Source organism: Sinocyclocheilus grahami, unplaced genomic scaffold (assembly GCF_001515645.1).
Source record: "Sinocyclocheilus grahami isolate Dianchi unplaced genomic scaffold, SAMN03320097.WGS_v1.1 scaffold457.1, whole genome shotgun sequence".
NCBI classification, from domain to species: Eukaryota; Metazoa; Chordata; class Actinopteri; order Cypriniformes; family Cyprinidae; genus Sinocyclocheilus; species Sinocyclocheilus grahami.
Genome location: NW_015505636.1, coordinates 319,456 through 330,402, shown reverse-complemented (window position 1 = coordinate 330,402; position 10,947 = coordinate 319,456). Strand labels below are relative to the sequence as shown.

General features: G+C 36.8%; 1 protein-coding gene across 1 annotated transcript in view; it reads right to left on the bottom strand.

Moving 5' to 3' along the window:
• Positions 1-10,529, bottom strand: part of itgb3b (integrin beta 3b) — a 15,242-nt gene extending 4,713 nt beyond the window's left edge. The window contains exons 1-11 of the mRNA XM_016234719.1: positions 10,335-10,529; positions 9,657-9,742; positions 8,134-8,338; positions 7,806-8,058; positions 7,318-7,480; positions 7,034-7,195; positions 6,021-6,116; positions 5,821-5,910; positions 5,410-5,544; positions 3,699-4,125; positions 1,215-1,437 (exon numbers count right to left, since the gene is read on the bottom strand). Of these exons, the coding sequence (XP_016090205.1) occupies positions 1,215-1,437; positions 3,699-4,125; positions 5,410-5,544; positions 5,821-5,910; positions 6,021-6,116; positions 7,034-7,195; positions 7,318-7,480; positions 7,806-8,058; positions 8,134-8,338; positions 9,657-9,742; positions 10,335-10,410 (1,916 nt within the window). The 5' untranslated portion in view covers positions 10,411-10,529. The remainder of the gene's footprint in view (positions 1-1,214; positions 1,438-3,698; positions 4,126-5,409; positions 5,545-5,820; positions 5,911-6,020; positions 6,117-7,033; positions 7,196-7,317; positions 7,481-7,805; positions 8,059-8,133; positions 8,339-9,656; positions 9,743-10,334) is intronic.
• Positions 10,530-10,947: the final 418 nt, after the last annotated feature.

The following is a 10,947-nucleotide window of genomic DNA, read 5'->3' as shown; positions in this document are numbered from 1 at the left end:
GTTTCTTCATTTGCATGTGTTGTGAGGATTTGCAGCGCGTGTGTTGTCAAACTGATGAAGATGTTTTCTTAATTTGCTGGTGTTTTTTCAATTTGCATGTGTTTTCTTAAGTTGCAGCGCGTTGAGCTCTCTCGGCCACCGTAGATTTGACATAAACTTTTAAACTTGAATTGCCTATGTTTGTATTAGAATACTAGTTTACTGCTTACTGAATACTGAATACTGCATAGTATACCCTAGTGAAAAATAAATATACTAAAATGTATTTGAGATACATTTATTTCATGCTAAGTATACTAAACATACATTTACATATTTATGTCCTTAATAAAATTACCCTGCAATTGTACCTTTAGTATACTACACTGGCTTACTTAAAGTCTGTTAATTAGTTGGAACAACTAATTTTGCACTTAATGCAATCTACTTGTGAGGAAGTAGTGCTGAAGTCCAACTAAAGATATACTGCAAGTATACTTCAGGTACACTTTAAATATCTTGCATTTAAAGACTGATATTATAAAAAAATCATTACAATCATCATCAATAGTGACATTAAAACACATTTCAGGCTTAATATTAGGAAATGTGCATAGTGCACAAGTAGTACTCCAAATTAAGTTGAATTATAATTTATTATATCAGTAAGTCTCGAGCGATATGTCAGTAAATATGTCAATAGATTTGAACTATACTTAGTATGAAATAAATGTATTTAAAATATATATATATATATATATATATATATATATATATATTTTTTTACTAGGGTAAAGTATACTACTTACTGAATACTGTGTGTAGTATAAACCGTATACGCCCATAATATATATAAAAAAAAACTGCATGTGAATAAGAACGTCTTACAGAATAATAAACATTCCAAATAGTAGTGTTACATTGTGGTCACATGACCAGATCATATTACATGCTAAATTCAACTATTGCCATCCAATTAGAAATACAAATGGTTATTTTGCACATTTAAGGCTTTTGGCAGTTAAACCAAATAATGGGTCAAGAAGTACAAGTTAATCACAGTTAAAACACTCTGTTCAAGCAATCAAAGGCCAATGGACATTTGAAAAATGCATATTTTGGAAAATGTACAAGGTCATCTCGGTATTCTATGCATATAGAAAATGTACAATAAAATTTGGTAGTCTGCTATTCTGAACATGTTATTTTATGCTTAATATAGGAGTTACGCTTACTTCTTCAAGGTACAGGCGTCAGGGCAGGTGGGGCATTTATCGCAGGTGGAGCCGTAGGCCCCAGGCTGAGTGCATTCACAGCTCCCACACACACACTGACCACGACCGCTGCACAACAGCCCCAAACTGGACATGCAGGTGTCTGTACGAGTAGAACAGTTGCAGTTCTCTCCCTTCCAGTCTGGATCACACTGGCAAAACCCACAAGAACAAGTGCCATGACCTGGAATGAGCCATGTAGGGAAAAATAACACAAAAATGGGAATGAGTGGGCAGACTCCACATGATTGTAGAATTTAGACGCTTTTTTGACCATCTATTTGCTTGTTTTACCCGTGAAAGAAAGCTTTCCATGATGAATCTCATAATGTAATAAGGTCAGTTTGAACTTGAGCCCATAAAAGTGCCTCATGTAGGGAGTTGTACATTCCATACATGCATAGAAAAAACCCCCGACTCATTTCCAAATATTATGCTGAGGCTTTCCATGTTTCACAAATGAAATTCCCCAATCACACTCAGCTGTTGTCAAACAGCTCCATCTTTCATTTTTTATTACAGAGATTTCTAAAAATGGACATCTGGGGCCTTGAATGTGAGGAATGTGACAGAACTGATACGATAGTCGTAAGATATTTCACTTGACGTTCAATGGCAGAATGCTGAGCTCCATTACATTAGTGATTTACAGTTATAATTATAAACACATTTGCAGCAGTGTGCATGTTTGCTTAGGAGATTACAGTGCTTTATTCCTTAGCAAAACAATGTTTATGAGTGATTTGGGATTTTGGTTGAAAATACAACAATGATGCAGCTAAATCAAAAACAAAACCACAAGGAAATAGAACAATGGGTAACCAAATGTAAAAAATAACATTGTATTGTATGTAATTATTCTTCTCAGAGAAAACAACAAACTCTTCACATCAGCCTAAACACCACTTTACTCCCTCACTGGGCTATTTTTGGTTCACTGACATCATCAGTGTGTGACAACGCAGAAAGGCATTTTCTGGATTACTTGGACCTCTGGGAGTATGCTGTAAGAACCTTCTTGTAGATCTACAAGATGTTTTCTCTTAAAAATGCTCAGTTTGTTACAGCAGAGGCTGAAATCTTTTGGAATCACGACTACAGAGATCTGGTTTTGTTTAAGTGAGAAACCAACCCCCTTCCAAGAGGTACACAACTTCAAGAGGTGCACTATAGCGTTTAAAAAAAAATTTTTTTACATAAACTCTTCGGCCATTCCAACTCAAACGCGCCCCAGTGGAACATCAGCACCTCGTCTGAAGAACAAACACACGTCTCAAATAGGTCAACACATGGTTTAGCCTGCCAAGTCCCCCAGAGCCTTTTTATTTATAAGAGAAGCTCGTTCTTCGACTAGCACAGGAGACATTTTTGTGTTATTGTAGGTAATTCCTTTGAGGTGATGTGAGGCAGGGAACAAGGAATCTTACTCGTAAAGAAAGACTTTTGTACAATATAATAGGCTGTGAAAAAAACAGACTTTTGTCTAAATTATCCTGCTCGTTGTGAGTTTGTCAAGGCTGAGATGCAGGGGCCCTAAAAAGTATTTGGACCCCTAAGTCTCTTTAAAAATGTATAAGTGTCTTTGCATTATATAAAAAAATATTAACCCAAGTGGCATTATGTTGTTCTGTTCAAGCAAAAAGACATTTGTAACAATTTCTATTGTAAAACAAAACATATATGTTTAAAAATGAAAAATATTCACTCATAAGAATCATTTGTTCGGGAAACTGACTACACTGGTTGCACTGTATGGTTTTGATTCACTAAAAAGATCAGACTCAAAAGAATAATTTGTTCGGGAATCTGACTACACTGGTTGCTCTGTATGGTTCCTATTCTATAAAAAGAACTGGTCATAAGAATAATTTGTTCGGGAATTCGATTACAGTGGTTGGTACTGTATGTTTTTGATTCACAAAAAAGAAACAGCTTATATGAAAAATTTGTTCAGGAATCAGACTACACTGTTTTCACTGTATAGTTTTGATTTACTGAAACCAATCCACTCATAATAATCATTTGTTCAGGAATTGGACCACACTGGTTGTACTGTATGTTTTTGATTTACTAAAAAATGTCTGAATGTCTCAAAACTCGTAAGAATCATTTGTTCGGGAATCGGACTACACGTTGCAATGCATGTTTCTGTTTCTCTAAAAAATGACTCATATGAACAATTTGTTTCCATATGAGAACATCATTCAGTTCTGGATTTTTTTAAAATTCGGTTTTCAGTTCCTAAACCTGGAAAAAATGATTACTTCCCCCAAATTAGTTTGCAAATGCCACTGGGTTGGATATTTTGCATCTGATTCAAATACATTTACACATTTAGTTTAAAAGTGTCCAAAAACACTTGTTGGGATCACTGTTAATGTTACATCCAACAGTCTAATAATAAAACTCTATCACACTCTCTATCATCCACAAATCTTTTCTTACCCGAGCACAGCTCTCCTTTGTACCGCAGGCAGCTGAAATCGTCACACTCACACCTCTTCCCCCACACCTTGCCAAAATCATTATTGTGGCACACACACTGGCCACACACACAGTCTCCACGGCCGCTGCAGACCACTTTGTCTGGCCCGGTGCAGGCGTCCTGCTCGGTGGGGCTGTAGTCCCCCTCTGCACATTCACACCTGGGACCCAATCGTCCCGGGTTGCACAGGCAGATCCCACACTCGTAGGTGCCATTGCCATGGTGACAGACGGGACTGTCAGGCTCTGCCTTAGCTTGGCATTTACACTCACACTCGAAGTTGACTGTGATCTGCAAGGTGTCTTTGAAGCCCACCGGTTTGATGGTGAAGGTCTTGCGCTTCTCTTTAGGACAGCCTCTGGCCCGAGCTTCTACACTGAAGGATACCTGGGGAGATGGGATTGAGGGAGTGTGGAGTTGTTACAGAGCACAGGTGTTCACAAACATGAATTATTATACATTACAAAGTTGTACTGTAGGACCATAATAGGTTTTGGGGTCAGATTTTTAAAGAAAATGTATACTTTTAATCAGCAAGGATATAGTAAATTGATCAAAGGTGACCAAAAATGATTTTGGTTTCCACAACAATATTAGCAATAAGTAGCACATTTGTTTTCAACATTGATAATATCAGAAATATTTATTGAGAACCAAAAAAAGAAAAGAAAATAGGTACTGTTTTGAACTGTAACTATTAAATATGAAATATTTTACAATATTACTGTATTTTAGATTAAACAAATGCAGCCTTGATGAGCATAAGAGTTTTCTTTCAAAATATTATAAAATCTAACTGACCCTAACCAATGAATGGTAGTGTATATCCAATAAAATGTACATACAACAAATAATTGAATATTAAAAACATGTATAAATGAAATATTATAATTATAATTATTGAAAATATGTTTTCTAATAATGTCGAATCAGTACTTTACTGGTCTGTCACAGCAATGTAATGTTTTTATTGTTATTCACCACTTGAAGACTTGATTTTTGTAAGTGAAAAATATATATAATATAGTAAATATATAATATAATATAATAATTGAAAATAAAATAATATTTGTTCAGTCTTATATTTCTTATGGAGAATGTTTAGCCATTATGTACATGACATACAGTATGTGAGTGTTATTCCATTGCTGACAGTCAGTGTGTAGGCTGCCTAACATGTGATTGTGTTGGACTGACAGACAGTCTGGACTGAAGGCTGGGTGGTGTGAGTCAGAGCAGCACGGAAGAACAGGAAACAGGCGAGTCTGATTCCGAGACACACTCAGCAAAAAGAGTAATGGCACAGTTACACCCACTTGTCCTGAATGTGTAAACGTTTTTACAGTTAACCATTTATAAGGAAGGGATTGAAACCACAACATTTCATGCAACTCATTTATCAAAGAAGGCTGATGATTGCACATTAGAAAGGACATTTCCTGTGCTCCTCCTCTTGTGGAATATGTCAAGACCTCATAGTGGGTATATGACTGAAAAGAAGGAAGTGACCGAACTGACCGTAGGGGAGTTTTGGGATGAGTGGTTTGGTTGAGTTATACCAGGAATTTTAGAGTGAGAATAAAGTAACAACATGAAATACAAATGAGGTGGATGGAGAATATTAGAGAGATGGACAGAATGAGAGAGCTAAAGAGAGAAGAGGATACTGACGGTATCTCCTCTTTTGAGGCCAGAGCAGGATCTTAGGCCAGGGATGACCTCTCCATTGAGACATGTGGCATTAAATGTCAGACTGAGCTCTTCCGGGACATTCAAGAGCTCCAGCTCAACCTTAGAACGCAGTTTCTGTTACACAAACACACAAATACAACAGCAAACAATAGATCAGTAACCACAGACAATGTGAATGGGGTAAAGCCTTTTAAAGGAATGCTCTAGGTTCAGCACAAGTTCAGCTCTATCGTTAGCATATGTAGATCATCACAGAAAATCATTTTATAGTCCATTGTCCATTTTCAATAGAGATGTATGACAGAGATATTACAGAAAAATGTCTTAAACTTAAAGAAGTTGTATTGAACCTAGAAATTCCTTTTTAGTAAATGTAAAAAGGGACATTACAGCGTATGCATCCTGGATCAGCTGGATGACATTATGAGAGTCCTCGGACAGAGTGCCCACCGCAGTGCCAGGGATCAGCTCACTGTAGTTCTACAATGGATAAAGAGAGCGAAAGAAGGATAAATCTTTGAAAGTGATCTTAAAAGTAATATTAGGCATTTGCCATACTGATTTACAATAACATTTATTACCCTTCTTACCTTATAGAGTGATTCCACATGGCTAGTCACAGCAAAGATGAGATTTATATTGTTCTCTGACATTTTCTCTGTGATTAATGCCAGGGATGGGTAGTCCTGAAAAAAATGTAATCCATTAGTATGCATAAATAAAGGTAATATAAACTTAATTTAAGAGTTTTCATATGCTGTACAGTGTGTCTAATGCTAAATACCCCATCAAAGTGAATGTTTTGTCTATATGTTTCACCCAAAATTGACTAAAATGTAGGGATGTAACGATTTACTCTACTCACAATGCGATATGATTCACAATATTGATTTCACAAAACGATATTCTCACGATTTTTTTAACAAAATGAGATTTAAGACATTATAAATGCTTTTACAAAATGGTGCACATTTCTTTGTAAAATTGAATTATGTCAACCAACAAAACTACATTTTAATTTTAAAACAAAAAGATATCTCTTCATTTAAACAAACTAAGGCATTGCCTGTGCTCTATCCATTTAAAATCAGAGGCAACCAATGTATTTTAATCAAAATCCAAACAAAGACGCTGCATACATGCAGCATGAGCAGTTTTTAAGTCAATTAATCTAAATTGGATTGTATCATTTCGAAATTTGAAACAAAAACAGCTTTGTGAAACCTTACTATATTAAACATCTGCATGAAACAAAACCAGCAGGCGGGCTGAATGAAAATGCAAATTCACTCTCTGACAGCAGGAGGCACTTATGGAACAGCGTTCCTTGGTTAACGCTGTAAACAAAGCAGCGCTGTGATTATGAACACTACATTAATACGCATTAAAGGCAAGATGAAAAGAAACCACCATGTAAACTTTTCTAAAGACAGTCAGTTCCCCTTAGAAACACATTCAAATGAACTCCCACTCCCAATTGTATTGTCATTCGTTTAACATCTCAACTGATTTGAATCGTCACATATTTGTATCCATTTTCAACCAGCTCGGGGTGCATTGTCACAACCCTACTAAAAAGTAATTAACAAGATCAGCAGAATACCATAGTTGTAGACATATTGTAGACGTTATCTGTGCCCACATAACATTGGCCGTCATTGGGTCGTACAATGCCCGCCAGGCGCCCATCGAGTGCCACGTGTGTCTTCGCATCTGTGGTGAAAACCAGTAAGTGGGATGCACCTGGTCTCCAACCAATTTTCTCCTGAGAGAAAGACAAAAGTGTTCAAATAAGAAAACTTATTTTGGGCCAAAAATAACCAATGCAAAAGCTACTTGTATTGTAAAGTTCTCTGTATTTATTTTTGCTTGTTTAGAGAGTTCAACCTTGCACACGGCTGCCTGTATAATGGCATCAAAGCCTCCTTCTGGCGCGTCCCTGTTCCGAGACACCTTCTGTTTCTTCACTTCCTCTGTAAAGCGGCCGACCTCCTCTGTCAGAGAAAGAACGTGTCTGTAGCCAAACTGAGGTTGGCATTTGTATGGGATCCTATGGAAGATAATGTATTAAGATGTAGAAGGATCAGAAAAGAACATTAATGGGGAGAATTCAGAAAGTTACAATATTGGTTCTTCACATTTGCTGACACAAATGAGTCTCAACATTTAAGCTTTAGAAAACAGCTTACAGCATAACACTTATTTATGTACGTAACTCAGCAAATGGAGACACTTCAACCATAATAGCAGTGTGTCTAAAGATGTAATATCAGATTCTGTCAGCCAACAAGTCAACCGCCCAATTACAAGTTTGAAATAAACACCCATCATCTGTAATGTTTACGTTCAGTGTGTAAATACATGTCATCACTCACGAGTAACAGGGATTTAACACGGCTTCTTGAGGTGAGATGTACATGTACGGGGACACGGGTTTATCCACGAAAGCCCCAAAGCCCATGCGTAGATTGCTGGTGGTTTTACTCATCTCTTCAGCCAGGCCTCGCCCCAGCCGTCGCAGCTGCGACAGGTCGTCATTCATGGAGTAGGACAAGTCCATCAGATAATACAAGTCCACAGGGTAGTCCTCAACCTGACGGACTTTCAGTGTGAAGACCTGGGAATCATCTGTGGGACGCCAGAGTAAGTATTTGGTCTAATGGAGGAACATGTGGTCACTTGTTTATGGGTTGATAAACTCACCTGGTCTCAGAGATATGTGCATGCTCTGAGGTTGGATCTGGGTGACGTCGGTGGTGGATCCCGAGGCCTTGTCACTGAGATCTTTGTTCTCTGTCACATGCATTTTGCTGGTGGGATACTCCAGAGATCCTCTTCTGCATCCTGCTTCTATGAGGTTCTTCTTCAGGTCACATCGGGAGGAACCAGGTACATTTTGTCCAAAATCCTGATAAGCATTTGGCAGACAGTTATACTGGTATAGGGCACTAAATAAAGATTGCAGCAGCAAATAGAATTACAAAAAACACTCTCCTCATCTGCCACTGGTCGAACAAATAAGGTAGTCCTGAGCCCCAAATCACGCTAATGATTGAGTCAGTATATTTTTTGTATCCAGACGTCACTCAGAAAAAAACAGTTACTGGATTTTTCGTCACAACTAAGGACAATCCTTATTTTACTTCCTGAATATCAAAAAGCTGGAATACATGACTCACACTTTTATGAGATAAGATGTTTCAGAACAACAGTAAAGAGAAAAACAAAGGAAGACTTGCTTTTCATTTTTCCTCTTAATAAAGATACAATGGTTGTGAGGCTTAAGTACTGGCATTGAAAACATTTCAAACTGTTTCCATCAGACATTCGCTTTAAGTCGGTATGAAAAGAACAAAACAAATCTCTAAATGCATGTTAGATTCACACCCATTCATTTCATTTTTTGTATTTTTAATTATTTATTAACAGTAATTTATTCGGAACTCTTATTTTTGTTTTCAAAATGTCATAACTCTTATTTTTGTTTTCCATTTTTTTTCTCTAAAATGGAAAAAACTTAATCTCTTTCTTACAATCACCTGCAAGCGCACATTCTGATTTGCCTCCATCCAATCAAAAACCGATGGGTAGATGTAACAAGAATAGATCTGTCACGTCTTAAGTTTCATTGTGGCTTTAAAATGTCACTGACTACTCTGGTGGATGATGTGGACAATGTAGAGGATTGTAATTGCTTCAAAACTGCAAAATTATGTTTTATCATAAAACAAAACTACTCCTTGACACACAGATGAGTCAGTCAACTTTAGTGTTATCAAGCCTGATTAATCTTCACAGAGTCATGATCTGAGCACATGAATATTAATATTGAAAAATAAGGAATTTCCATAGGCATAATGGTTTTTATGCTGCACAAACTGTATTTTTCTATCCCCTACAACAACCCCTAAACTTCAAAGAAACCTCAAAGAAAACTTTGTGCAATTTTACATTTAAAAAAAAAAAAAAAAAGCCTTTTCAGGGAATTCAAGGAAGTGTCCTCCTTCACATTGTAATATCGATGTTATACCCATGTCATTATACAAATATGTCCTCATAAACCACCTAAACCTGTGCAAACATACTACAACCTCTAATATTAAAATTCTGATTTTTTTTTCTATTAATCATACAGCTCCCGACTCCATCCAGGAATCTTAATACTGTAATAAAATCCAAAGTAAACATTTTTCAGCTCAGTCATTAAACACTGTAGATCACCACACCTCTTGAAAGCACCAGGCACAGGTAGGATGCACTGCCAGGCACTGCTGACATGTGCTGGCTCCTCGAGAAGTACAGATGTTGGAACCTGGGAGAGAAAGAAAAGCGCAAATTTTCTATCCCCAGTTGCAATTACTTTGTAGCCTGCAGGTTTATAGAGACAAAGGCATGTCTAATCATTAACATATGATCTGATTTATTAACTCCATTTGTGGGGGATTTAAACAATCAGTGTGTATCAGCATTGCTGAGATGTTTTGCATCAGACAAATAATTTCATAAACATAAAAGTTCATAAAGTTCACATATCAGGCTTTTATCAGACCTGATCTGTCAGATACTCAGAGCATAAGTCAAGTGCATACTGATCACAAGTCTTTGCCAAAGTCTTTTATAGTGGGAAAAATATTGGTCCATGTAGTGCATCTAGCGAATAATGTTGATGTTTTAGGGAAAGAAAGAAAGGCAATTCAAAAAGTGTGTTCAGACGAAATTAAGTATAGAAGCAAATTATTTGACAGTCAGAATTAAGTCAAACATCTTCATCCGCTGTCTTGAACCACATAAGTTCAGACATAAAATATATGATAAAATATAAAAACGTAATCAAACAAGACAAAAAAAGTAACAGGACACAAGCTATAAAACAAGTTTACAGAAACTGAAAAGACGGGACGTACCTAGCCCAGCATCAGTTAGGAATACAATTACGCAATAAATCCATAAACTGAAGAGTTTAGGTGAAGTTTTCTCCATCTCGGTTAACTTGTCAGTCAGTTGATACAGGCGTTTATCGCTCTTCTCTACTAGTACATCGGCGGTTTGTGCGCTCTGTGCCCTCCTCCTCCTCTTCCTTTACGCTGCAGCACAGACATCGGACCAACACCAAATATAGAGTAAATTGTGGCAAAACTGGCTTTATTTCCGAGAGAGGGGGCAGAGGAGGGGCCGACTCATTTGCGTCTTGTATGGAAACCGTAAATTCCTTTAAAGGGGTCATATGATGCTATTTTAAAGATCATTATTTTGTGTATTTGGTGTAACAGAATATGTTGACATGCTTTAATGTTCAAAAAATACTGTACATTATTGTCACAGTGATTAAAACAGTGTATTTATTTTTTTATTTCCTTTTTTTTTTTTTTTTACGACGATCACAGTGTTAACATCACTGACTTAAGAAAAAAATGAACGGACAAACTGACGAATACTATATGAGAAATGGAACAGCCTGTCTGACATAGGCCTAATCAAAGTGGACATAATCACGTTTTTTAAACACAAGCTATTAGA